Genomic DNA, 27,986 nt, shown 5'->3' with positions numbered 1-27,986 from the left:
GACTGCGCCGGCGCAGGCCCTCGTGCGGCCCGCACGCACGCGCGGCGCACCCCTGGCCCCGCCCTCGGAGGCCCCGTGCGGGAGCGCGCCCGGGCGTGCGCAGGGCGGCGGCGCGGCGGCGCGGGGACGCGCGGTGACCGTTGGCGCTGAGGGGAGGAGGCAGTAGCCGCCGCCGCCGCCGCCGCCGCCGCCGTTGCGCAGATCCGGGCCGCGGCTGTGGGGAGGGCGACGGAGCGGGTGACCTTCCGGAGGCGGGAGCGAGCCAGGAGGCCCGGGGACGCCGAGCGCCGCCGCCGCCATGAACAACTCGGGAGCCGACGAGATCGGGTGAGGACGGGCGGGCCAGCCTGCGCCGCCGCCCCGGGCCCGCGCCCCCGCCCCGCCGCCGGCCCCGAGACGCCGCCCCCGGGGCGGGCCGGGCGGGGGGCCGGCCCGTCAAGGTCACGCCGGCCGGGGGGCGGACGCGGGCGCGGGCTGCCCGGCGCCGGGGGCCGCAGGCCGGGGCGGAGCCGGCGTGCGGGCGCCTCGAGGGGGCCCGGGGGACGGGCGGACGTCCCGGGCGCGCCCGCCGCGCCTCGTCGGCGTTTCGGCCGGGGGGACCCTACGCGGTGCCTTGAGGGGCTCGGGTGTCCCCGGCCCGCGCCGGAACTGGGGTCGGCGCACATGGCGGGGAGGCCTGGGCGCCGCGGGGCGGGCTCGGCCGGGGCGGCGTGAGGCGCCGGACCCCGGCCTCGGGCGGAGCGCCTGGGCTCGCCGCGGCCGCCCTGCTGAGGCGCCCGCCGGCTTCGGCCTGGTCGCGTGGCCAGTGCCGCCGGGAGCCGGGAGGGGGCCGCCGCGGAGGCTCCTCGCGGCCGGCCCCGAGGCTGCCGATGGATGGCCGCGCCGAGGCCGCGGCCCGCAGCGGCTGGCAGCCGGGAGCCCGCGGAGTACGGAGGGACCTCGGGGACTTGGGACCTCGGCCTGGTTCCCTCCCCACGCGTGGTCGGGACTTGGGAGGGGTGTGCGTGTCACCCAGCTCCGCGGGCCTTGGAGCCGCGTCGCAGCCCTGAACTTGGAAGTCGCCGAGAACCGGGAATTTCTGCTGCTCTGCAGGAGGGCTCGGTTGCCAGGGTCCGCCCGGCGCTTAGCGACCCCGGTGTGCGGCCTAGGGAGGCTCCTGCTGCCGACTGGGGGCGAAGGTGGCAGTGCCACGCTCAGGGTGAAGCAGGTCTGGCTTTTTAAGCAGGTGGCAGGGTGTATCCGAAGTGTCCAGTGACATGCACTTCCCTCAGAACTCACCCCTGCTGTGGCCTCCAGGCCCCTGAGGTGGGGTGGACAGGAGCCACTCATGTCGCTCTGACATGCATGCTTCTGGCCTGAGACTTGGCAGTGCCCCTCGGCAGGGGTTGGCCTCAGGACCCCGTCCCCTCGTGTGCTCACACCTGGGATCGCTGTCTGGGAAGGCTGGCAAGGGATCATCCTTCTGTCAGTTCCACTTTCGTGGATTGAGCCCAGAGGTGTTCTGCCAGTGAGCCACATCCGCGGACTGGGTCTCCCCAAGACAGGGCCTTGCTAAGTTGCCTGGCTGCCTTCCAACTTGAGATCCTCCTGCCTTGACCTCCCTGGGATTACGGGTTTGAGTCTTTGAAGGAAGAGGTTAGTTTGTCTGTGAGCAGCCTGGTGCAGTAGAAGTAGAGTGAGGCACCCAGAGTTTACTTAGCGTTGTCTGCATCCTGATTCTCACAGCCTAAGGACTGGCTCCTGCAGCAGGAAGGAGTGAGGAGTTTCATGTGGGCCACTCCCCATCCCTTCCTAGAGGTGCTGAAGTGCCATGCTTCTGAGGCCTGAGCACCAAGTGGGGGAGTGTGAAGCTAAGAAGCCTGGGTGGGAAGGTCTGAGCCTAGGATGCCCTGCTCTGCCTGGCTCTGGGAAGTCATCCTAGCCTTGGTTTAGGTCCCTCCCATTAAAATTCTGAAACACAGGATTACAAGGAGCATTGTTTTCTAGAGTCTCATCATGAGTGGCTGATGGGTGACTGGTGTCTGATCATTGTTCCCAGGTATTGGGGAGGCCCATGCCTACATTGCAGGTGGACAAAAAGGTTTTGAATTGTCACCTCAGGTGCACAGACCACTTAGTCCTGCCAACCTTCAAAGTGACAGACTGTCATGAAACTGGAGGGAAGGAAGTTGTGGAAGATTTTATGTCATGTGTTTGTCACTATCTGAACTACTCAGAATCACAAGAAAGGGACACTGGAGACCTTTGAAGAAAGAGTCACAGAGGAAGGAAAGTCACAGATAGTGTAAAAGACCTTGGAATTTGGTGTGGGTACACTGGCCTGCTAGGCTGCAGCTGGACAGGGAGGATGGGCAGCTGCTGAAGCTGGGTGTTAAGGAGGGTCTCTGAGTCTGTTTTGTGCTGCTATGACAGAGTTTCTGAGACTTGGCAGTTGATAAAGAACAAAGTTTGATTTCTTCCAGTTCTAGAGGCTGAAAGTTTTAGATTAAGGGCCCATGATGAGTGAGGGCCTTCATGTGGTATCATGTGTGACAGAGGCACATGGGAGAGAGGGGAGGGACTGAACTTATCCTTTAGGTCAGACTCAATCCTGTGCTAAGGGTTGGGAATCCAGTCAGGACGGCTCTGTCCTGGGATGCAGAACCATCCTGAAGGGTCCCACCTCTCAGCTCTTGCACTAGGGATCACCTGTCTAATTTTAGTGACTTTGGGGGATGCACTCTAACCACAGCAGAAGCAGTGCTGCTGTGGAGTGGTCCACACACAAAGGGCTTGGGTTCTTCTGAAATAATTTATTGGAATGGCTTTGGAAAGTAGACACCCAAGAGTTGTGCTCCCAACTGGACCCAGTGCTTGCTCCCTGTGAGCAAGAGCAGGACAGGTTGAATCAGAGGAAGCCATGATTTGAAAAGGAGGCTGTTCTTCGAATGTTTAGAATCTAGTGTGTGGGGAGCACAGACAGCCCTTTAGGGGCTTTTCTTACATGTTAGAAGTTACTCTGAGGAAGGTTTCCCCCTGGGTATTGTGGGGTGTCCAGGGCACTGCAGAGTGCTGAGGAGCATCTCTGGCACCCATTCCTTGTTGGAACAACCACACATGTCCCAATGTAGGGCCCAGTGTCTCCTGGGGACAGAATTGCTCAAAGTGAGAGCCCACAGTTGGGGATTATCTTAATGCTTCCTGCATTTTGAAGTCATCCCTGCAAGCAGCGACTCTGCTGACCTTCTCTATTGCTCTAGCTTTTTTTGGGGGGTGGGGGGTGTTGCCAGAGTAAGCACAGTCTTACTCCTTGTAGCCTGATTCCAGTGTGTGCCTTCATTTGTTCTGTGTGGATTTAGGACTAATTTCCTGTGTTGGGCTGGTCTAAGTCCTGCAAAATTGGCCACAAATTTGGAATGTGTTTTTAACTTGCATTTGATTTCAGAGGTTTAGTAGGCCATCTGCAGAGCTAGCGCTGTCACCCCTGACGAGGGCTAGTAACTCCGTGCTCTCCACACCTCCTGGGAACACAGTGGTCTTGATGCTAACCCTTCCTTTTGCCAGAGAGATTGAAGCTCATGAGGTGTGGGAATTTGGCTTAGGGTCACCCAGGGAATGGACTGGCCAGATGGGGAGTCCCAGGCCCTTCCACTGTCCTGGTGGCACAGAGAATGCATGTGGGCTGGGCCCCACTGTTCTCCCATGTTGCAACTTTGTTGTCTCTGTGTGTAAGACCTTTTGTCCCGGGCAGGCCCAGTCCTGTGGCACAACTGTTCCTTTGGAAGGTGCTACAAGCAGTTGTGCCACTTTACCATGTCATTCACTATAATTGATGTGAATGGTGCTTTAGGCAGGAGGCCACCTCCTTGACAAGTACTTTGCTTTAGTCTTTTTTTTTTGGCAGTGCGAAGGATGAACCCAGGGCCTTGGACATGCTAGGCAATCACTACCTCTGAGCACCATCACAGTCACATCCCAGCCCTTAACAAACATGCTTATTGACTTTGTTTGGATCAGGAGGATCCTGGAATGTCTGGGAAGGTGGGACACAAATGATCTTGAGGGATAGGGTGTGGATGTCACCAATAAACTGGGGATGAGGGCATGTAGAGGCTGTTCATGAGCAGCATGTCACTGCCTGTGAAGTTGTGGGGCTTCTCCTGTGTCACGTTCCCTGCTGTCAAGGGGAGGAGCTGAACTGGGAATGGACCACAGGCTCACAATTCACATGGGGACTGTGATGTGGGTTCCCATCTGGCCCTTGTGGTTTCCCAAGGTTGGGCAGGAATGTATGCCTTTTCAGGGTCTGCGTCCTTCCCTTTAGGAGAATAAGGACCCAAGGTGATTGTGGAGGTCATGGTTTAAGGGAAGACAAAACTCCTGGAGATTAGGCCTAGGAGGCCCTCATCTGAAGAAGCTAGAAATTCCACACATAGGCTCTGTTTGTTTATGGTTTTTTTTTTTTTTTTTTTTTGGTGGGGAGGGGTACCTGGGATTGAACTCAGGGGCACTCAACCACTGAGCCACATCCCAAGTCTTTTTTTTTTTTTTTTTTTTAAGAGAGAGTGAGAGAGGAGAGAGAGAGAGAGAGAGAGAGAGAATTTTTATTATTTATTTTTTAGTTCTCGGCGGACACAACGTCTTTGTTGGTATGTGGTGCTGAGGATCGAACTCGGGCCTCACGCATGCCAGGCGAGCGCTATACCGCTTGAGCCACATCCCCAGCCCCACATCCCCAGTCTTATTTTGTATTTTATTTAGAGACAGGGTCTCATTGAGTTGCTTAGTGCCTCGCTATTGCTGAGGCTGGCTTTGAACTTGCGATCCTCCTGCCTCAGCCTCCCCAGCCGCTGGGGCTGGACTTACAGGTGTGTGCCACCACTCCTGGCTTGTTTGTTCTTGAGAAGAAAAAGTCCTCATTACAAACAGTCGAGATTGGTCCTGGCCTTCTTCTTCTTGCCCTGTGAACTAAGTCCAAGAAGAACCAGTGACTGTGACGGAGACTGGGCCAGTCAAGTCAGTTGATGGCTCAAATGCCCTGCTTGAGGTCATCTGCCTGCTGACTGCTACCTGTGAGGCTGCTTGCTGGATCCTGAAGCCCGCCAGAAGGCCATAGCACTCTGTGGTTATCCAGGACCAGGGGAAGCCCTTTGAGATTTATTTTCTGGCATAAATACCTTGTGGTTGCCCTAAAGCACATAGCAGAAGCTGAGAAGTCCTCCTCAGACAGGTTTTTGTTTTAGCAGGCAGGCCACTTCTGCAGAGCCCCTTCCAGATTGAAGCCATCTGCAGACTTGGGCTAACACTCAACGTTGAGCATGCACAGAGCCAGTGGGATTTGGGACCTTAGGCTTTTTTTTTTTTTTTTTTTTTTTTTAAATGGGGCTGGGGATGGAACCCAGGGCCTTGTGCATGCAAGGCAAGCACTCTACCAACTGAGCTATATCCCCAGCCCAGCTGGTGGGCTTTGGACTGGATCTGAACCTGGGTACGATGCTTGCATGTCACAGAATACATTGGTTTGGACAAGTGGAACTGGCAGTCCTCCTGGCTCTGGGCCACATGAGAAGCCATATGAGAGGTGCCATTGTTGGGTAATGACCCCTACCCATGAGCCCTGCAGAGACAGAGCCTGGGAGCAGAGCTTTGTGCTAATCCTTTATTTCACACCTTCTAGCCACACTGTGCTGGGGGAGGCATAGTGTGAGCAAGCTGGGCACAGAAGCACCTGGGCTACCGATTAATGCAAAGAAGTGTCTTGGCCCCTAAGTGAGCTGATCCTGGTTAAGAGAACCTTCTGAGTCTTTGCCTTGAACTCCTCTTGGCTTCTTGCTCACTCCTGGTGGGTTGGCTGCCAGGGGCTTTCTTATTTTATTGATTGAAAAAAAGGGGGGAAAAAAAAAAAAAACCAAGGTTCAGAGTTTAGGACTTTGTGCCAGATTCCTAGAGCTGACCCCTGTAACTGAGGAGATGCGGCCTTCTTCCTGGGACCTTCTAGAACCTTCCCCCTGTTGACTGGGGGAATGTGTCCCCTTACCTGCTGTCCCCTTCCAAGCAGGAGTAAAGGAAAGAAACACACAAGGTTTTCACACACAGGCGAATTTTCTTCCCCTCAGCAAGTAGCGTAGAGTGCTTACTGTCTGTCAGATTTCATGAGTGATGAGACTGTTTCAGAAAAAACTTAAATTACATCATTTCCTCAGTAATGAAAGTTTTCCTAACTTGTAATTGTATATCACTTCAGGCTTACAGAGAAATTACCAACATAGTAACAAAAATTCCCATGATGTACTCTGCCCAGCCACTGGCTAGCAATGGCTCCATATCTGCACATGATAGTTTTGCTGTAGTCTCCCCCTAACACTGTTGTTTTGTTTTTTTTGTTTGTTTGTTTGTTTTTTAATATTTTGAGAGTAAGCCAGAGACCTGATTCTTCTTTCTGTGGACACCACGAGGTGTCCTGTTTCCCAAAGTAGAGTGCCATCTTGAGGCACATTTATGTGATCTGCAGGTTCTATTCCGGTTGTGTCAGCTGTGATGATAATGGCCTGTCTAGCCTTTCACCCTTAATACCTAAGTTTTGGATTTGGAATTTAAATGAGGCTTAGAGCTTAAACTAGTCTGGCCAGTTCTGTCCTGGCAGTGGCAGCCCTGGCAAAGATTGAGTTGCTTGGAGGAGGACACCTGCCTCTCCCCTCATTGTTTTGCTTGGAGACTGTGCTAAATAAAGACTGGTATTTTTTGGTAAGGTGGGATTTGCTTTGATTTGGTTTCTGTGGATGTCACTAGCCTTCTCACCTATGGCCTACCACAGGCCTGCCCTTGGTCTGTGGGGAGTGAGGCACAAAGAGGCCTGCTGTCTGCCTGCTTGGCCTGGCCTCACCTCAGCACTCTCTGGCCCCATTCCAAGGTGTGTAGGATACTCATGGTTTTAAGTTAATGAGGCCTAAACCTGAGCCTCCTGTGGCTGCTTGATCAGCACATCTCCCCTGGAACATGTCTTTACAGATCTGTCTCCAGGAAGGTTCTGCATCCTTGCACTTCTCATCCCCCCATGCAAGAACTGGGCAACACAGGGCTTGCTTATTGGCACTTTGAAGATGGTGGTGGGTACCTTTCTGGTGATGGGGAATTGTTTTTCACACTAAATCTAAATTACTTTTCCTTGGAGGAAAAGAGTAGGAACAATCCTTGACAGAAGGGCTGACAAAGGGAAGCTGGCATTTACAGAGGGTCATGGTCATGGGATTGAGCAGTGATGGGTGCATCATCCGCCTTGCAAGGGTTGCTCCTGGGGCAGCTGTCAGGAGCTGTCAGAGGAAGCTTCCTTTTGGCTCTAAGCTCCCTTGATGGCTGATGGGACATTGCTCACTGGGGAAGAGTCTTGTCTCAAAGTCGGGTATGACTGGGCACACTTGTCATCCTGGCCACTTGGGAGGCTGAAGCAGTAGGATCTGCAGTTTGAAGACAGTCTAGGCAACCTAATGAGATCCTACCTCAAAATAAAAAATGTTTAGAAAGGTTTGGACACCACGAGGTGTCCTGTTTCCCAAAGTAGAGTGCCATCTTGAGGCACATTTATGTGATCTGCAGGTTCTATTCCGGTTGTGTCAGCTGTGATGATAATGGCCTGTCTAGCCTTTCACCCTTAATACCTAAGTTTTGGATTTGGAATTTAAATGAGGCTTAGAGCTTAAACTAGTCTGGCCAATGCAGGGCTTGCTTATTGGCACTTTGAAAATGGTGGTTTGGGGCTGGGGTTGTAGCTCAGTGGTAGAGCGCTCGCCTAGCACATGCAAGGCCCTGGGTTCGATCCTCAGCACCACATATAAAAAATAAAGGTATTGTTCCTAACTACAACTGAAAATAAATAAATATTTTTTAAATAAAGAAAATGGTGGTTTGTACCTTTCTGGTGGTAGGGTTGGGCTCAGTGGTAGAGTGCTTGCCTAGCATGCGTGAGCGCCCCCCCCCCCCCCGCATCACATGAAAATAAACAAATAAAGGTATAAAAAAGGAAAAGTATTAGGGGTATAGTTAGTGGTTCAACCCCCAGTACTAGAGTGCCAAGGTGGGGGGGTTGAGAAGAGCCCAGTGTAGTATGATGGTCTGGCATTTTTAGTGATGCCCAAAGATTTCTTGTGTCTCAGGTGGTGACCCTAAGCCTGAAGGGTGCTCTGGTCTCTGAAGATGGTCTTGTTGGGAGGGTGATGATGGGGTTGGCACAGCTGAGGCTCAGATGAAGGACCTGATGAGTGTGTGTTCCTTTTCCTGATGTAATGGGCAGGACATGCAAGCTATAGCTGGTTCACCTGGCCTGCCCCCTGAGTTTGGCGGAATCTTTAGGCCCCATAGGCAGGTGAGCTCTGAGGCCCCTTGTGTGTCTCAGCTGTGCCCAGTGGGTGCTCTGGGCAACAGAAGATAAGCACAGCCTTGGCTCCACCCAGGCCTTCAGGGCATTTGCCCCTGGCTGCTTCTGTTCAACCTGGGTCCTACCAGACCCTTGAGAACTGGGAAAGCTGAGACCTTGGAGATGGGATTCTTCATGAAAGCCCCCTTCATCTATCCAAAAAGGCTGCCTTGAGGTGGGGATGTGGGTATAGGGCTCCAGCACGGAATCCACACCCTCAACTGTAATTCAGAGGCTTGGTGGGACAAATATCTTACGTGTCAGTTTCTTTTCCAGTTAAAATCACCTGTAATTCCAGAGGCTTGGGGATGCTGAGGCAGGAGGATTGCGAGTTCAAAGCCAGCCTCTGCAGTGGCGAGACACTAAGCAACTCAGTGAGACCCTGACTCTACATAAAATACAAAATAGGGTTGGGGATGTGGCTCAGTGGTCTAGTGCCCCTGAGTTCAATCCCTAGTTACCCCCCCCCAAAAAAAATCAAATCTAGATTCCTTAATTCCTTTTCCTGATTATAAAATATTTGCAGATGCTGGAATTTCTAAGCCCCACTTGGAAGTAGCATGATTTCATGTAGTCAGTGGGTTCTTTGACACACCTATGTTACAAGTTGGAATCATTGCTCATGTCTGAACAGTGTGGACAAAGCTGTAGCTATGTATGCTCCAGAGGGGACATATATGAGCCCATTTGCAATACTCCTTGTTTGAATTACATTCTTGGCATGGTGGGATGGGAACAATCCTGAGCTGAGAGTCAAGTTGATCCTGAACATTTTCTGTTGAATTGCAGGAAGCTCTTTGTGGGCGGCCTTGACTGGAGCACGACCCAAGGTAGGTGCTGCAGACTATGAGGCTCCCTGACCTCATCTCTTGCTACTGCCTGGGATTTGTTGAAGTCCTTGGACATTGTCTGGGTTTCTGGGCAGGAGACATTTGACTGGGAGCTGTCTAGGGGCAGAGATAGTGGTGTTCCCTTTGAATCTGTTAAATTGGTCTTGATCTTTTTGGTCAGAGCCACAGGAAGACTGTGGCCCACAGTTGCAAGCCACAAGAAGGTTGTGGAGTCAGAACTATTCACTGTGGGGTAGAGGTCTAGGGTTTTGCTAGGGCAGTCACTGTGTTCAGAATCTAGTCAGCATTCCTGGGTTGCTGGTTGTCACTTAAATGTTGTCATGTTTGCATCCCCTTAAGCTTTGCTCTCTTATTCCTATGAAGCAGAACAGAGCTATCTGCTATTACTATGGTCATTTGTCCCTTTTCTAATTTATGAGGATGTAATGCATCTGTCGTGCAGAATTTCCCTTGCCCATCTCCATGTACCTCTTCTGGGCCCTCTTCCTCCCCTCAGCAGTTAGTTGCTAAGCCAGTTCATGTGTTGCTCATCCCAGACTTGTTCAGGTAAGGCCGATGAACTGGAAGGGAGCAAGTGAGTGTGCATGTGCACCCTCCAACCGTTAGATGTGTTTGCTTAATGCCCTGGTTTGTGTGTGTTTGTGTTTTTGTTCCCAATCTCTGAGCAGAGACTCTGCGCAGCTACTTTTCCCAATATGGAGAAGTTGTTGACTGTGTTATCATGAAAGATAAAACAACCAACCAGTCTCGTGGTTTTGGATTTGTCAAATTTAAAGACCCAAACTGTGTGGGGACAGTGCTGGCCAGCAGACCACACACCCTGGACGGCCGGAATGTAAGTGTCTTCTCATTCTTTCCTGCCCTGTCTTTTGTTTGCCATTCCTTCAGCTTAACTCTGTGACTGAACTTTGACTGATGTTTATTTTAGAGTCTTTTAATGTGGGCTGGATTTAAAGGGGTTGGACCTTGGTATTTGGACTAGCTGTTGGAGGATTGGGCCAATTGGGTGGCCTGCGTGGGCCAGTGTGCCGTGAAGCTGGCTGCTGTTGGAAACAACTTCTTTTCTAGAGAAAGTAGCCTGTGTTCACAATGGGCTGGTTTGTAACTCCCTACAGATCGACCCGAAGCCATGCACTCCTCGGGGAATGCAGCCAGAGCGAACACGGCCAAAGGAAGGATGGGTAAGAGGCTGGGGTTGGGAAGCCTCCTTGTGAATGGTTTTTGTTTTTTTTTTAAACTGGGAGTTGAACCCAGGCATGCTTTGCCACTGAGCTGCACCCATAGGCATTTTTATTTTATTTTGAGACAGGGTCTTGCAAAGTTGCTTTAGGGCCTTACTAAGTTGCTGAGACTGACCTTGAACCTGCAACCCTCCTGCCTTAGCCTCCCGAGTCACTGGGATTGCAGCGTGTCCCTCAGCGCCTGGCCTCCTTGTGTGTACTTTGGGCAGATTTAAAGGGAAAATATGTTTTCCTCTGGTGGTGTTGCTCATTAAGCAGGAGAGCAGTAGAGGTCTTCTAGATGACCCTGGAGCAATTGATAATTTCCCAGTTTTAGCCTGTACTGCATTTTATCTTGTAACCAAGAAAATTCTAAATGGTCTTAAGTGATCATGGGTAAGGGAGGATGGTGGTCAACTGAACTTAAAACCCCATCCTGTGGTGAAGAGTTTCTCATGAACTGTGGTCCCTGTTGCTCAGGTACAGTTATCATCCTCGAGTGGTGTTTAGTTGTTTTTGGGTTTTGCCAGCATACATACTGCCTTTGCCTGGCCCAGCAGTTGCATCACTAGAACTTCATGGGGCAATGCAGATGGAGAGCACTCCTGTCTTTATAGAGAGTTCTGGATAGCACTGAGCTGACCCCTCCAGGTGCCCCTGGTCAGAGGGCTGGGTGGAGCCTGAGAATCTGCTTTTCTAGCAGTATTCTAGCTGCTATGGAGGATGAGACCTTAGACCCTTGCAAAATTTTTTTTTCCAAAGTTATATTTCAAATTTTTTAAGTACAGGAAAATTGGAAGACTAGTACAGTGAATATCTAAATATCCCACTAGATTCATCAGCTGTTAAATTTTGCCAAATATTTATGTGTATTTATGGCTATGTCTGACTACATGTATCCCTCCTAACTAGTGGTGTGTCCTCCTAAAGTCAGATCCCCCACCCTCACCGTTGCCACACCTAAGGATGTCGTGTGTCTGGTCTGTACTCCTGTTTCCAGAATTGCTTCACAAATGTCTCTTGTCTCCTGAAGTCCAATCAAGGGTTATGTTCTGTCTGGTTATTAGTTAAGTCTTTTTTTAAAAACATAATACTTTATTCTATTTATTTATTTTTATGTGGTGCTGAGGATTGAACCCAGTGCCTCACACTTGCTAAGTGAGTGCTTTACCACTGAGCCCTAGTTAAGACATTTTAGTCTCTTAGCCATTTTATAAGATGTATCAGGCATGTAATAAACTGCGTAACTTGATGACTTGACTGACCTGTGCACCCATGAAACTATCACCCATCATGGCAGTGAACTCTCATTCCCCAAAGTCTGGTCTCTTAATCCAAAGCAGTTGGGGCAACATAAAACATGATGTCCTTGGATAGGGAAAGGAAGTCGGGATTGGAAACAGAGGGGCAGGAAGAAGGAGCAGATATCTTGCAGTTGCTTCTCAGCTGACTTATCTATGATCCTCAAAGCTGCCTTCTCCTCACTCCTTCAAAATCTCTAGCTTTGCATTGCAGAGCTGTGGGAGTTTTCGAGACAAGGTCTCACTATATTACCCAGGCTGGTCTTGAACTCCTCAGCTCGAGCCACCCTCCTGCCTCTGTCTAGCGCGGACAACAAGCATGCACCATCAAGTCGGGCTTGCAGAGTTTTTAATGGTTGTGGCTGTTGTCGTTTAGAATAGCTGAGGTGGGACGTAACGTGTGCTGTGTTCACACTTACCTGAAATACAGCCTTACAGAAATGCCATGACTATTGTCTCCATGTATGTCCAGAGAAGTGGGTCATCTCAGCTCAATTTTTTGTGTTCTTTTTTTTTTTTTTTTTTTTTTTAACCTTTATTTATTTAGTTTTACGTGGTGCTGAGGATTAAACCCGGAGCCTTGCTCATGCTAGGCAAGCACTCCACCACTGAGCCCCAGTCCCAGCCCCAGTGTTTTGTGTTCTTTTGACTCTTTGGATTTTTAGAGTGTGTTTGGTCTGGCTTTCAGCTGACTCTTAGGACAGATGCAAAGATGATGTCACACCTAACTAATGGGAAGTGTTTGAAGTCCTACCACAAACTAATCCCCTTTTCCTCCTCAACACAGCAGAAAGGACCCCGGAGCGATAACAGTAAATCAAACAAGATCTTCGTTGGTGGAATTCCTCACAACTGTGGTGAGACAGAGCTCAGGGAATACTTCAAGAAATTTGGAGTGGTAAGTTCCTTGTGCCTCAGTGTGCTGGCTGGTCCCAGCAGGTGCTTCCCATCCTTGGCCTCCTTAAAGTTGGAGGATCTGCTGCACATTCCCATGTCCTCCATCCCCACCCCCCCACTCCCCCCCGAAAAAAAAAAAAAAAAAAACAAGACCCAGCCTTTCTCTTTATGATCATTTGAGATCCAGCAGAATGTTCCTGTGACTTTTCCAGCAAGTGCTAAATTAGACGGACTTCACGATTGCCCTTCTGATTGTCTTGTGACCATCATGGTTTGAAGCATCAGATAATGGTAGTGAAGAGGATGGTGTTTGGCTTGGCTGTGGAGCCAGCTGTGCCCAAGAAGTCATGCTGCCCCTTGGTTGCTGGAGGGATGGCCCTAGACCAGGTCCACACTGAGGTTAGCATCTTCCCCTCCCCGAGGCCCAAGACCAGGTGCCCGTGAGGAAGCAGCTTTCAGGTACAGTGGGCTGGTCTGGTGAGGTGCTTTCCTGGGTCCTGCATCAACAAAACAGCCCAGCAGTCTGGAAGCAAGCTCACTTATCCTCCAGGCCTCTCTGGCATCACAGGTGTTTTAACCATTTCCTCCTTGATGTTTTCTCTGATGGCAAAGCTACCCCTAAGTGGTTTTTCTGGGAAAGACTGAAATCCTTGAGAATTCCTTTGGAAATTTAGATTTTGAGAAGTCATGCAGGGAACTCAGTGCCCTGGTGGAGCAGCCTATGAGATGTTCAGCCAGCCCTGGGACTTGACACTGGGGAGGGCCCGCAGTGGGACACAGCTCTGTTTGGAGTGAGGTGTATGGACTTGGCCGGCGGATCAGCTTTTGACTGCCCTGTGAGCTCTGGTTGCAGTCTGTTTATCAGGTGTTCCTAAGGGTGCTGCAGGCTGGGCCAGGGAGGAAGGAGTACTGGGAAGGGGCAGAGTACAGAGCCATGGCCTACTGGGTGCTGCTGTCTGAATCCTGGAGCCCACAGCTGCCTGTAATGATGAGGTCCAAGCTTACTTCACCTGACTAAGCCTCACTTCCCTCAAATATGAGTGGAAGGGTACCTGTGGACTCTCCTAGGTCACATCCCCTGCTAGGACATGCAGTTGGGATTGTGGTCGCCTCACCTTTCTCTGCAAACACTTTGTTAGGCAGTGGGCTGAGCCTGGTGGCTGGTGTCCCTGTGCCTTCCCAGGACCTTGGGGCCAAAGCAGTTTGTTCTGTCCACCCCATCAACATTGGGCTCTCATACACTAGACCCTATAAAGCTTATCTTGGCCCTAAAATTTCCCAAGCTCAAGCGTGGTGTTCACAAAAGTTGAAGCTTGGGGCTCTTACTAGAAAGAGAAATAGTACCTGCACCTCACTTTGCTCTCTTCCTCTCCAGGTCACCGAGGTGGTTATGATCTATGATGCAGAAAAGCAGAGGCCTCGAGGTAACGGCTAATCTAGTTTGTCCTGACCTGTGCCCCTTCCCCCTCAGATGGCAAACTATCTCACCCCCTTAGACACAGGCTAGGTGGCGGTTGTAGGGAACATTGCTCAGTAAGGACAAATTGGAGACCTAACCGCTAAAATGTAGGCTCTCCCCTGCGCAGCTCCATTCAGCCTGTCTGTGCTTCCCAAGGTCAGACATCACACATTGTTTTTGGCTCGTTCTTGTGAAGTTTTTATGACCTGACATGAATTTTGATGTGGTTTCTGTTTTAAATGTCTCCTGGAGGAGTGTGGTTCTGCAGACTGAGCTTCTCTCTCACACTTGTGTCATCCCATCCTCACCAGTGTGGCCAGTCCCACTCATGTGCCAGCTGTACCCACCCAGCTCAGCTTGGAATCCGGGCTTCCCTCTGTCCATCCCATGCTTTTCTCCCACCCCCTCGTTTTTATCCCTTCAGCCAGAGGGGCAGGTGGGAGGAGGGGTGAGGCGCTGCCTCATGCCCTCCTGCATCCTTCCCCAAGCTTCCCACACCTGTATGTCTGCGCTGGTCTGAGTGGGTGAGGGTGCCCACTTTCATCCCCCCGCCTTTTTTTTTTCTTTTTTTGTGGCTGCTGCTATTTGTTGCTGCCCATGTTTTTGGTTCATCAGCTGCTTTTGGACTAGCCGCGTGAGCAGACCTGCCAGTTCAAGGTCTGCGCAGTGGCTCCATGTCACACGTCCCCTCACGCACCATCTGCCTGAGGTCAGGCGGAGGCAACCCCTTAGAGCCAAGCGGCTCTAGCCCGCAGCATGTGCCCGCCATGCTGGAGAATAGTTTGCCATTTGAACCTCCATCCTCCTCTTATCCATGGTTAAGGAACGTGTTGCTCACTTGGTGATTAAGCTGTTAAGTCTTAATTTAACGTAGACATATGTGCTTAGCGATGTACTTAAGTGTTTCATAGTAAAGTACAGTAATGTTAAGTAAGCTGTTTTCCTTTTCTCTCTGTGAATTGTTTGTGATTAACGATATCTCTTTAGATTTCTCTTCTCCAGGTGCTAAATTATATCACACAGGTACAGGCCCGTCCCGCAGTCAGAGGAGGGAGCGGCTTTGCTCCAGTGGGGTGTAAACGAAGTTTCAGTGTGTTTCTGTCCCGCTGCCGCCTCTTGACAGACAGATCGTTCCTAGAAAGCCTGCTCTGGGCTCCCTACCCACGGCCCACCGCCTCTTGTACTGTACACGGACCGAGCCAGCCCTGTGGCTTCAGACACTCCTGATGTTTGAGAAAATGTCAACTTTCTAATATGCCGTTCCTCACCTATGTTGTGTTCCAAATATCGCCTCTGATCTTGTGAACCTCCAGTGCTTGGGAATCTGAGGGCTGCTCTTGGGTGCTCCTGGTCCCAATGCAGCTGTGCAGAGCTGTCCGCCTGCTCTGACTGTGCTTGTCCGATCAGGATTGGAAGTAGCTAGGGTCGCTGAGCCCAGCTGGTGGGAGGCAACAGGGTCTGACATTGAGGAAGCTTCTGGCTGGCATGGGACCCATGTTTCCTGCCTCACTCAGCCATCAGGCTTGGGAATTGTCCCTGGGGTTGCCAGATTATCAGAGGGCAAGTTAGCAGGTCCTCCCAGACAGCAAGTCCCTGTCTTCTTGGCTTTGCTGAATCTTTTTAAGAACTAGTCTGCCTCCCTTCCATTCTCCCTTCTCCCTGTTCCTTGTCTCGGTTTACTTAAAATAGTGGACATGTATGTCCCGGTATGCGAGACCGTCCCTGTGTTCCCAACACACCATCTCCTGGTGTGAAAATTCCTGCTGCTGCGCAGTGGTCCCCACTTGGCCCTCCCCATGTTCCTGACTTCTGGCCTCACACTCGCTCCAGCCTGCTGCATCCGCTCACCTCACATTCCCTTTGTTCTTGGGTTTTTTTCCTTTCCAACCTGTGCTCCCTCCTGTGTGCTTTGCCCTCATGGTTTCACTTTCTCTCCTCTCCTGTTGTGTCCTGACCCCTGTAGGTGCGTGCGGGTGCGAATAGTCATGCTCAGATTCCCCGGGTGCACACATAGGGCAAATCAGAAGACTCCCGAACCTGGTTCCTTTGCTGTGGTCTTTTTCACCTCCAATTCCTGAGCTGCCATTTCTTCCCCATTTCCCTCCTCTTCCAACCCACAGTTTTTGCTTAGAACTTCTCTACCTAGTGCTCCAGCACCACAGTCCATAAGCTTGAGAAGCCCTGTCCACAGTTGCTCCTTACCAGGCCCCTTGCCTGCTCAAACCCTGTGTCCCTTCTCCACCAGCTCGTGCCTCTCTCCTGGTGCACAGTGCTGCCTGTATCACGCTGTCCCTCTGCCATTCGATGCTCTGTAGCAGCCCTGTGACCCTGGCGTAGATGACAGCCTCTATCAACCTGGTTCTTGGCTTTCCCTTGTCCATCTTTGTTCTTCTGAGGTCTTTGGGTAGCAGTTTGCTGCTCACTTCTCAGTGCCCAAGTACCAGGCCATCGGGAGGTAGTAGTGCTCATCAGGCCGCCTCGGAGGTCAATGTGCTCTGCGGTCTCATTCTACTCAGACCAGACAGGAGACTCTGGTCACTCCTACCCATAGAAGAGGAGACACACTCTATTAGCTGGGTGGCTGTGCTCACCCCAGACCAACCAAACTTCGTTTATACTGCCACTTTCTTGTGTTTGGGAAATGCTAAATTGTTTTTTTTTTTTTTTTTTTGTTTTGTTTTCCTTTAAAATTTTCTTTTTTGATTACATGGTGCCTCTTGCTCTTGCTGCTGACAGCAGAATTTGACCTGCTGGAACCCGTTGTGGCCTGTATCTTTGTGTATTACCTATTTATTTACCTGTATACATATATGCATATAAACATACATATGTTACCTCTGGTAGGACTCCTTGGGCTTACCCAACAGTGTTGGATAAGCTTAGTGAGGCACTCACTGTGGTAGATTCTGTACTTTGTTTAACGCTTTAGAACGATATATGGCTGCTGTCAGCACTAGCTGCAAAGCAAATTGCAAGCCAAGGGGGAGAATCCTGGGTTTCAGAAAAGCAGAAATGCACCCACGCGCACACCCTTGACTGAGGTGGGTTCCTGATGAGGTCTCCCCTCTCGCAGGGGCAGCTCACAGTCGTCTTCATGGACGAGAGCCAGGATAGTGGCCTAGGCCTTGGACGACAGGGGTCTGTTTGCCTCACTGGCTGAGGCTCTCTGAGATGTGCCTCTCCTCCCCAGAGTGTGCCTGACACAGAGCCTGCGTCTACTCAGCCCGCCCAGTGTCGGGTGGAGACCTCAGTCAGCTGGTGCAGAGTGCAGACGTCGCTGTCTGTCCACTCTGTAGGGTCGATGGCTCCCTTGGGAGCCGTGGCCCTTGGCTGTAGCTTCTCTACACGGGGCTTAGCTGAAACCCTGGGCCGATCCCTTGGTCCCTCCCTAATACTGTTCATCATCCTGTTTTGTGTCACAACACCCTGCTACCTTGATTCACTCTTCGTCGTTGGCTAGGTTTTGGATTTATTACTTTCGAGGACGAACAATCAGTGGACCAGGCTGTCAACATGCATTTTCACGACATCATGGGCAAAAAAGTGTGTAGTTGTAGTTTTATTTTACCTTAAGACCAAACCAAGTCTTAGGCAACTGAGGGATTTCACTGGAAAGGAAAATTCCTTAGTAGAAAAGAGGATCGGACAAGTTCATCTGAGATTGCTGACTGTGAAGTTGGACCTGGTTCTACCATGGGGCCTCATGCTTCCTGAGCAGGGTGGCCATCTGGCTTCGCTCCTGGAGCCCCTTCACTGGGCGGCCTGGGTGGTACTGGGGATGGGAGCACCCTGATGTGTTTGGGCTGGCCTCCAGTGAGATCGCAGTGTTGCCTCAGGCTTGGTTTCAGCGACCACTCCTTCAGATGTCTGCCCCAACCCCCTTTGTGTAATGCTGACCTGTAATGTGATGAGCAAGGGCCTCTGAGATCCGAGGTTCCACTTAAAACTGAAAGAAACATGAAAACATCATGAAGGATTGGTTTTTTAAATTGGGTCACTTACTGTGAAACTCCGGGACCAGCCACATGCTCTCGATAGTACTTATTTAACCACCGTGCAGTCAAGTGACCTCTGGTTGTTTCATCTTCATACTGTGTTGCTGCCACAGCCGAGCAGGGACAGGACGCAGGGCCCCCAGCATTCTGTTGCACAGCCAGTCCTCATTGGGTGGTGTCAGAGTGGCCTCTCACCATGGTTAACCAGGACCTTTAGTGCTTTCTGAGAATACCTGGTAGGACTCCTGTGACATGGAGTGGGCTTCTCAGGGCTCATAAAGGCTCAGGGGCCTGCATCTTTACAGGATTGTCTTGGTGCTTGGAAAGCCTACTCCTTGTGATGCCAGGCCTCCTGGCCTGTGGTTCTGATGTGGCCTTTCATGCTGCATAGCTCCTACTCTCTCAGGTTCTGCCCCCAGGTGAGACCACAGTCACCTCTGGGGGTTTCTGCCCTGCCCATTCTGAAGTCTCCCTTCCAGAGCCTTGGTTAGCAACAGAGGAGTGAGTGGTTGTTTTTGTGTTCCCAGTGACTTAGCTTTGGTTGCAGACTTCATGGATTCCATTTGGACCTAACTAAAGAAGGAGACAAACCTTGTTCTGACATTTCTTGCAGCTTTTAGTTTTAAATTGGCATGCAGATTGCAAGGGGCATGACTGCTGTGAAAAGTTTTAAAGGATTCTGCGTGCAGTGTTTTAAGGTCCTGTGACATTGAGAATTTGGAGAAAGTATAGCCTTGATATGTAGGGCAGGAAGGGCAGCTCAGTACATGTCCCTGTTCGGTCCCCAGGCACCTCCCCTGGGTTCCCCCCAGCCCTGTATGACTTGGCTGCGGTGACCTTGGTGGTACTCATTTTACAAGCTAGATGGTTGCACAGGAGTCCAGGTTGCCATCTCTGACCTTCACTGGTCACCATTGAACCCTTGGTGGGGCTTTCCATTTGTAAAGAGTTTGGGATGCACAAGGTAATTAAAGCCCAAGTGCCAGGTGACGGCATCCCTTGTTCTGATAGGAAAGGGTAAAGGAGTTTTTTGAATGACAAGGACTGCTTTGCTCTGTAGCAGGAATCAAATTCCCATAAGGAGCACGTGTGAAGACTCATTAACTTGAGTCTTTTGAAGCTGCCGGGTGGCCCTGTCATTGCCTTGCCTTGAGCTAACAGGATCTGTTCCCATCACACAGAGTGTCCTTGGGGCGGTGGGCAGGTGGGGGGACTTTGTGCCTCTGCTGCGCTTCCTGTTTGTTATCTCTGAAGGAATTCTGAAGGCATAATGCTTATCCCTCCAGACTGAAACCCTCAAGGTGGACTCATTGTCTCTTCATTATTATTAAAATTTATCATAAAAATAAGAAAGATTTGGGATCCTGAGAGCTGAGGCAGCCCTGGAATTGGGGGGGGGGTGTTTTTGCTATTGTCGGTCTGCCCATATTTTAAAAGATGCATGAAGCAGGTCAGCCCCTGTGCTCAGAAAAACTAGGTCAAGCACAGTTAGCTCACGCTGTTCTAGCCCCTTGTCCTTGTTTCAGAGGCTGTGGCTCCAGCCAGTTCTGGGGAGAGGTCTGGGTTGCTGCCTAACACAGTATGAAGATTGCTTACTGATTCAAATGTCCATTTTATTGCATGTTTGTTTACTTTTTTTGTTAGATGTAATGTAAGATTCTCTTATCACATCCATTCCCTCTGACATTCCTTTGAGTTAATTGAGATTCTTTAAGCATTAGCCTGGGGAAGGTAAGTCTTTATCTTCCATTAGACATTTTAAATAAAAATTTAAGTCAAAACCAATTGTGTTTCTCAGGTATGCGCTAAAGTTGCAATGGGGTGGGCTCTAAGAGGCCCTCGTGGCCAGTTGGGCCCATGACAGGGCTGGGCATGTGCTGGTCCCTTATTGTCCTGTCGAGGGAGGTGCTACTGTCTTAGCTGGAGTGAGATACTTCTGCGTACACAGATCTCCTGAGGGTTCCTGGCTCCTTCTGCTGTTCATAGCGGGTGGGGCACAGGCTGTCTTTACAGTTGTATCTGTTGTACCTGAGAAACATTTTTTTAAACAAAAAAAAATTAAAAAGGAAAAAAAATTAAGAAAAAAAAGTACTGGCCTAAATAAGGTTTATAGTTAAGTACTTAGTCTTAAGTCGTAAGATGCTAAGTGTAGTTGTAAGTTACTGAGGGTGTGTCTGAAGGGAAGGGGCGCTGGGCTGTAGCTTCTCCCTAAACCACAGCTTGGTTTGTTTAGGTGGAAGTTAAACGGGCCGAGCCTCGGGACAGCAAAAGCCAAGCGCCCGGACAGCCAGGTGCCAGCCAGTGGGGGAGCCGTGTCGTGCCCAATGCCGCGAACGGCTGGGCAGGCCAGCCCCCGCCCACGTGGCAACAAGGATACGGCCCGCAAGGTAAGGCTCTGAGGGCCCTGGAGGGACCAGACCTGGGCTCAAGGATCAACTGGCTGCTATTACGTTGCTTGGAGGGCTATGGGTCCCCTGGGCCTTGGCTTCATGCAACTACCTGATGGGCAGAGCTGTGGGACGAGAGCAGCATTACTCTCTGGGCACTGGCAGGCCTTGCCAAAGTGGGAGAGCTCCCCCTGCCCCACTCACTGTCAGTGCCACTTGTTCTGAGCAGCTGTTTCAGAAGCCCTGCCGAGGTGCAGACATAGGTATAGTCATGGTCCAGAGGGCACAAAAGGCTCTGCCATCTTCCTAACCCTCGGTGGTGTGGTTGACTGTGCCTTAGGTGCTGCTTGCAGTTTGGGCAAGTGGGTCTTCCTTCTTTGGAGTATCTGTTTTGAGATTCCTTGTCTTGTTGCCCATGTGCAAGGGTGTAGGAAGGACTGTGGTGGATCTGAGTGGGCAGTCAGAGGGTCAGATGTGGCCTACTTGATGTGAAGAGTTCTCTGCTGCCTGCAATATGGCAGTTGGGCAGCACTTCCAGGGGCACCATGAAAACCTGCCAGACTTGGGTCTGTGCATTTGCTCTCACCTCCGCCAAGCTGTGTGCCCTCCACTTCAGGGCCCACCAGTAGCTGGTGCTGCCGATAGTGTACAGGAGGTGTTGAGCAAGTGAGCTTACACATGCCTGCCTGGGGGACTTTGTTCTCTGAGCCATGGTATCAGGATTCTGTGTGGTCTCCTCCACACCTTGAGCCTGAGGGTTTCTTTGAGAATTCTCCCTATTGGAAATGAGATGGAATAGGCACGCTTTTCTTTTTCTTTCTTTATTTTCTCTTTTCTTGTGTGTGTGTGTGTGTGTGTGTGTGTGTGTGTGTGTGTGTGTGAGAGGGAGAGAGAGAGAGAGACACATGTGTGGTACTGGGGATGGAACCCAGGCCTTGGGTGTGCTCTACCACTGAGCCCCAGCCCAGCCAGGGAAACCATTTTTTTATGCCCAGTCATGCAGACTGCCATGGGGACTGTCCCTGTGTTCCCCAAGGCTCAGAGGCCATGGAGGTATGTACCCAGTTAGGAGACTGCCACCAGGTGGTAGGGTGCCAGTGGAGAGGCACTTGGGAGGCATACTGATCAGGGGCCTGTGTTGAAGACCCAGGAGACAGGCTTCACCTGGTGCCACCCATGTCCCTGGGCTCTGAGCCTCAGGTGGGGCCGGGGGTCAGCCCCAGTTGGTGGCGCTTGCTCGTGGCAACTTCTTGGCATCAAAATACTGGGAGGACTCGGCACCAACCCTTCTCTTCTGTTTTCTCATCTAGGAATGTGGGTGCCAGCAGGACAGGCAATTGGTGAGTCCTTGTTTTTAGAGAAAGGGAAAGAGCAGAATCCGAAATCCTAGGCCGACTCTCAGAGCTCACGTCTGGTCTTGTCTATGGCCGGTAAAGCCGTTGTCAGTGTCTCTCTGGCCCTTGAGATCATTTCTTTTACTTCCTCTCCTGGTGAGGAAGAAGGGGAGGGGCCCGCTACAGGCCCTGGCAGGCCTGGGTCTGGGCTGTGGCCAGGGGTTTGTGTCTGACACTCTTTGCCCTTCACCCTGCATTGTGTGTTCCAGGTGGCTACGGACCACCCCCTGCGGGAAGAGGAGCCCCCCCACCGCCCCCTCCGTTCACCTCCTACATCGTGTCTACCCCTCCTGGCGGCTTCCCCCCTCCTCAGGGCTTCCCACAAGGCTATGGTGCCCCACCACAGTTCAGTAAGTTTTGGCTGGGCCCCCTGGGGAGGGCTCTCTCTCCCATCATAGCTGGCGCTGGAGCTGACTAGGCCTGTGCTTCATGTGGACATTGGCCATGACACTTGCCCCCAGTCCCTGTTTGGGTGTGAAGCACAGAGACTGCACAGGTGGTTTCCAATTGCCTTGAACCCACTCCTGGCACTGACGGAGCTCGGGTTCATACAGAAACTGAGCCTTGCACCTTGCACCCTGCACCCTTGCTCTCATTCTTCATTTCTCGGGAGGTGAGGTGTCTGGACTTCCTCCATTCTTCTTTATTTAGAAGTGAGGGAAGCTGGGCACAGTGACACACTCCTGTAATCCCAGCAACTCAGGAAGCTGAAGCAAGAAGATTGTGAATTCAAAGCTAGCCTCAGCAATTTATCCACACTCTGCCTCAAAAAAAATTTTTTAAAGGCTGGGGTGTGGCTGAGTGGTAAAGCATCCCTGGGTTCATACACCTGGTTTAAAAACAAAAAAAAAAAAAACAGTAGTGAGGTGTATTTGAGGTATAAAATTTTAGTTCTTTCTTTCTTTTATTTTTTATTTATTTTTTTAATTTTTTTTGTTTGTTTTAGGTGGACACAATATATTTATTTATTTTTATGTGGTGCTGAGGATCGAACCCAGTGCCTCGCATGACAGGCCAGCGTGCTACTACTTGAGCCACATCTCCAGCTCCAAACTTTAGTTCTTAATTGATTTTTCCATATACTTGGCTTTTTAAATCAAAGCTGTAGGTGTAAAATCAGTCGCTATGCCTAGAATGTTAGAGCACTTTGCTCATGTTCTCTAGATATGGTGACTTGGCACCTTCCAAAGAAGGGCACTCAGGCCCCCTAGACAACTGGATTTTCTAGCACCTATTTCTCAGATTATGTCACCTTATCTGACCTTGTCATCCAGCATGAATGTTCTATAATCTGATTTTTTTTTTTTTTAATTTTTTAATATTTATTTTTTAGTTTTCGGCGGACACAACATCTTTGTTTGTATGTGGTAATGAGGATCGAACCGGGGCTGCACGCATGCCAGGCGAGCACGCTACCGCTTGAGCCACATCCCCAGCCCTATAATCTTGATTTTTGTGTTGAGTCCTTTATAAGGTGTGTTACATACTTGGGATATATTTCAGTTTGGACCACTCACATCTTGTGGGGAATCAGAGGCCACATGTGGCCAGGTCCCAGGTTGGATAGTTCAATGCTACAGTTTAGCCGTTAGAAAAAGATTTGTCAATTCTTTTTTTTTTTTTTTTAAAGAAGAGAGAAACAGAGAGAGAGAGAGAGAGAGAATTTTAATATTTATTTTTCAGTTCTCGGCGGACACAACATCTTTGTCTGTATGTGGTGCTGAGGATCGAACCCAGGCCGCACGCATGCCAGGCGAGCGCGCTACCGCTTGAGCCACATCCCCAGCCCCGATTTGTCAATTCTTGATGTACAGTAATCTAACTTATTTTTAATGACAGGAATTGGGTAGTCTAAACTGGGCATGGTAGCACACTCCTGTAATCCCAGTGCCTTGGGAAGCTGAGGCAGGAGGATCTCAAGTTCAAGGCCAGTCTCAGCAAATTAGCGAGACCCTGCACAACTTAGTGAGGGTTTGTCTCAACATAAAAAGGGCTGGGGATATAGCTCAGTTGGTAGAGTTCTTGCCTTGTATGCACAAGGCCCTGGGTTCAATCCTCAGCACCACAAAAAAAAAAAAAAAAAAAAGAAGGAAAAAAAGGCTAGCACTGTGGCCCAGTGGTTGAACACGTCTGTGTTCAATTCCTGGTACCAAGAAATTAAAGAAAGGAAGTATTGGGTGGTCTGAAGCCCAGCATCAGGGTGTGGGATGGTAGTCCTCTCTAGTACCCTTCCCCCTTTTTTTCTTGGTGCTCTGAGGGTTGGACCTAGGCCCTTGTCCATGTGAGGCAGGCACTATACCACTGAGCCACATTTCCACCCCTTTGCTCTGTTCTGAAAACTTGCCATTGGCCCCTACCTTTGAGACAGCTCAGATGACTTACCTTCCCAAAGCTGTGTCCAGCTGTTTCTAAAGAAAGATCTGCAGTGGAATTCCTCGCTGCTTGGATTCCTGCCTAGTACTCTGTCCTGTGGTCACACCATATCACCTCGACAGTTATTGTTTCCTTAGGGTCATGTCCCAGGAGCAAGGATCCATAGTCCCTTCTGTAGGTTTTAGATGGAAATCCCATCTTGCAGCTCCTGTGGGGCTGGTCTGTGGGTCTCCATCCAGCTGACCCTGTGGCCTTACCCCGTGTCTTGTGCCTTGCTCTCTCCTCTGTCTGCAGGTTTTGGCTATGGGCCTCCACCTCCACCACCGGATCAGTTTGCCCCTCCTGGGGTCCCTCCTCCTCCTGCCACTCCTGGGGCAGCTCCACTGGCCTTCCCACCACCTCCATCTCAGGCCGCCCCAGACATGAGCAAACCCCCAGCAGCCCAGCCAGACTTCCCCTACAGTCAGTATGGTGAGTGGTCTGCGCGTCCCCCCAGCCCTGTGCCAGTCTTCTTCCCTCCATGTGTTTCCCACCAGCACACTCTGGAGGAAGCAGCAGCAGGGCAGATAGCCAGTGTGCAGAGGCTGCTGGAAAACTGGTGGCAGCAACGGGGGCCTAGCGGAACTTAGGGGGGAACCTGTCAAGAAAGGTGGTGGTCCCACGGCAGGCGGTCAGGGCCTGTACTTTTGGCAACCAGAGGCTGTGACTGGGTCAGGGGGAGGTGCCTCCTCAGGTCACAGAAAGATGGTGTGGATGTTGTGATCATTGTCCGGGCTTGAGGCTCTCCTGTGTCCTCGCTAGAGGTCATTAGTCAGGGCTATCCAGGCCCTCTGCCCCATGATTATTTGTTTCTGGTGTGTCATTAGGTACCCTGCAGGCTAGACCCCATTCCAGGAGCAGGCTTGAGTCAATAGCAAGCCCTGGCTTAGACAGAGGCATTGTGGTGGACTCCACGGCTTGTCACTCCTGTGGGTGGCTTCAGGGGAGGACACTGGGTCAAGACAGGACTTGGTCTGTGCTTTTCTCACTCTCACCCTGCATGAGCTCAGTGCCAAGACCAGCCTTGTTTGGTACCGTGACCCTTGTGGAGGGAGCTCTGCTCATCATTGGCTCCTCAAGGGACATTTGCACGGTTGGATCCCAAGAATGTGGGCCTCCCTGTCCCAAGGTGTCTAAGCTCACATCCTGAGGAAGGCAGGCCCTGGCTTCTAGGGCACCTGAAAAGGTGCTCCCTCCAGCCCTGCTTCTCTCAGCCTGGACTGAGCCAGAGCCGTCTTGTCTGAGGCACTGGCCCATCTTGAATGACTCTGGAGGGCCCAGGCCCTGGCCTGCATTCACTAACCCCCACACACCCCACCCCCCGACAGCGCTGGTTCTTGGCCCACCACAAGGCCCTGATGTGTCACAGCTGCAGGGGGAGCACGAAGCGCCCGCGGGGTGTGCAAGTGTGCGTGTCTGCCGCTCGCTCCTTGCCTGGCCGCAGTGGGTTAGTCACCCTGGTCTCGTCTCTCGCCAGGCCTGGGTACCTATTCTCGAGACCTGTCGGGCTTCGGGCCTATTCTTTGTTTACACTCTTATGGTCAGGCTGAGCAGTGATGTGGCCTAGGTAGGTGCCGCCTCTTTCTACACGGTCCTCCCACCTGCCTGCACCTGGGAAGCAGACATGGCTTCCTTTGCCATCCTGGGCGGGGGTGGATACTTGGAGGTGCCCTCTGGGACGGGCCCCTTGCCAGTTTGAGGATCTCAACTGAGCACAGCTGGCCCCAGGAGCACCCAGAGCCAGAGGGCCCACCTGTGTCCATGTGTACCCGTTTGGGAACCCAGAGGGCCTGGATGGGTCTTCAAAGTTTATGGTGGGGTGGGCAGGAGCAGGGCCCATCTCTGTCCGCTTGAGGATGGTGTGCATCCCTTTTCCCAGAAGAACCTCCTACACCCCTGAGGCCAATAGTGTAGGTGTGTCTGGCTCTTGTTGAGGCTTAAACACTGCCAAGTTAGACTGTAGCTTGGAGTTCCTGGCTGCCCTGAAGGGAGGACCGTGTGGGCGTGGGATGTGGGGACAGCCTCACAGGTGTGGTGAGGGTTACCATGAGGGAGGTGAGGGCTATGCTCTGCACCATAGGCCTATCCTGTGTTTTAAGTCCTGGAGACCATGTGCAGCATGTGTAAGCAAACTGTAGTAGTCCTGGGTCTCCAGGTGTGTCCCAAACCAGTTAGACACACACCTGCCCCCTGACTTCCAGGTATGTGGGGATGGGGCCAAGGTAGAAATGGGGTGGATCACCAGACCCACGAAGGATCTGAAAGCTGCTTTTCTCTCTTGTGTGGGTCCTGCTCACATGGTCTTGAAAGATAAAAATTCCCAGGTTTTGGGTCCCTGCCGGGGTGGCCCCACCTGGGTCAAGTCTCCACTGGTGCCCGTGGGCTCCAAGGCCCAGACATCATCACCCTTCCTCAGAAAATGGAGCAGAGTTGCTCAGAAGCAGAGCAAGCAGGCTGGGCTGTGCATCTTGAGCTGACACCCTCTCTCCCCCAGCAGGTTACGGGCAGGACTTGAGCGGCTTTGGACAGGGCTTCTCCGACCCCAGCCAGCAGCCCCCTTCCTACGGGGGCCCCTCAGTGCCAGGGTCGGGGGGCCCCCCCGCCGGTGGCAGTGGCTTTGGGCGAGGTCAGAACCACAACGTGCAAGGATTCCACCCCTACCGACGCTAACCGCAGCGCCACACAACCCGCCCCGGCCGAGACCAGGATTGGAGACTCGTGGACTGTGACAATCACAACCTGGGGGGGAGGGGGGAGGGCAGAGGCTTCGGAGCTGGCTGTGGGTGACTGGACTGAAGTTTTTAAATATATTTCTTTCTCTGACCCATCAGCACAATAAAAAAAAAGTCACTGGTTCAACAACAGGGTTTAAAAAAATGTCTTCAGCTTTAATTAAAAACTTCAGGTTTCTTTTTCTTCTTCTTCTTCTTCTTTTTTTTTTTGTTTTTGTTTTTGTTTTTTGTTTTTTTTTTTTTTTGAAATTATTTTCCTGAGCCTTTTGTTTTACCGTATATTGTAAACTTTTATGTTAAAGAAAAAATATACATTTACAAATTGTGAGATTTTTAAGAGAAAATTTTCTACGATGTATATTGGCTTATTTTTTAATTTAAAAACAGGGTTCGGTCGGCACTGGTGGGAGGGGGGTGTTTTTAGGTCCCCTTGCTCCTGGCTTGGGGGTTGGGACTTGTTGGTCCAGAAACTCTGGGAGCTAAAGAAATCTACTGAGTGTGTTTTGTTTTTTGTTTACTCCTTGCTTTTGTCGGCCGGCCTGCCTGGTAGCATCTGCAGTGCACTGTGGAGGTGGGTCACTCTTGGCTGGCCGCGTGGCAGCACTGACTTCCGCAGCCTGGACCCTGTGCAGCAGGCACGGTCTTGCAGGAAGCCCACCTCCTTGGCACATGGCTTTAGGGTGTTTCCCACTGACCAGTTTGACCCTGGTTTGAATAAAGAGAAGTGCGTTTGGATTAGAAACCCAGGTCGTGTGCTTTCTTTCTCCATCGCCTGCGCCTCCTTCCCCATCCGGGAAAGATCTGGAGCCCAGACGAGCCCTTGGCCTGGGCCCCAGCTTCTGGCCTCCTTGTGGACTTGGGGGGCAGAGAGGCCTGACGCAGGGATTTATTATTCTGGTGTGGGCCTTGGGCCCTGTGGGTTCTGGCAGATGTGACTACAGATGTCCCT

General features: G+C 51.4%; 1 protein-coding gene across 8 annotated transcripts; it reads left to right on the top strand.

The window, feature by feature from the left end:
• The first annotated feature begins 104 nt into the window (after nucleotides 1–104).
• Nucleotides 105–27,167, top strand: Dazap1 (DAZ associated protein 1). Of its 8 annotated transcripts, none has more exons than XM_026413928.2 (12): nucleotides 105–327; nucleotides 9,179–9,219; nucleotides 9,909–10,075; nucleotides 10,356–10,421; nucleotides 12,552–12,659; nucleotides 14,034–14,082; nucleotides 17,578–17,660; nucleotides 20,346–20,499; nucleotides 21,810–21,839; nucleotides 22,103–22,243; nucleotides 24,561–24,737; nucleotides 26,803–27,167. In XM_026413928.2, exons 1-12 carry the CDS (start codon nucleotides 299–301, stop codon nucleotides 26,973–26,975), a joined length of 1,218 nt encoding a protein of 405 aa, XP_026269713.1. In that variant the 5' UTR covers nucleotides 105–298; the 3' UTR covers nucleotides 26,976–27,167. The 8 variants fall into 8 exon arrangements, with proteins under 8 accessions (XP_026269713.1, XP_026269712.1, XP_026269711.1 ...); XM_026413927.2 differs by having other exon boundaries at nucleotides 26,800–27,167; XM_026413926.2 differs by having other exon boundaries at nucleotides 12,549–12,659.
• Nucleotides 27,168–27,986: the final 819 nt, after the last annotated feature.

The sequence above is a fragment of the Urocitellus parryii genome, chromosome 3 (genome assembly GCF_045843805.1).
Source record: "Urocitellus parryii isolate mUroPar1 chromosome 3, mUroPar1.hap1, whole genome shotgun sequence".
NCBI lineage: Eukaryota > Metazoa > Chordata > Mammalia > Rodentia > Sciuridae > Urocitellus > Urocitellus parryii.
The sequence above is the reverse complement of the archived record's forward strand: the minus strand, read 5'-3'. Positions and strand labels throughout refer to the sequence as shown.

Coding starts and splice junctions, on each gene's coding strand:
- Dazap1 (XM_026413925.2), top strand. CDS start 299: ATGAACAACTCGGGAGCCGACGAGATCGG. Junction 9,220..9,908: donor TGACTGGAGCACGACCCAAG/GTAGGTGCTGCA, acceptor ATCTCTGAGCAG/AGACTCTGCGCAGCTACTTT. Junction 10,422..12,548: donor CACGGCCAAAGGAAGGATGG/GTAAGAGGCTGG, acceptor TCCTCAACACAG/CAGAAAGGACCCCGGAGCGA.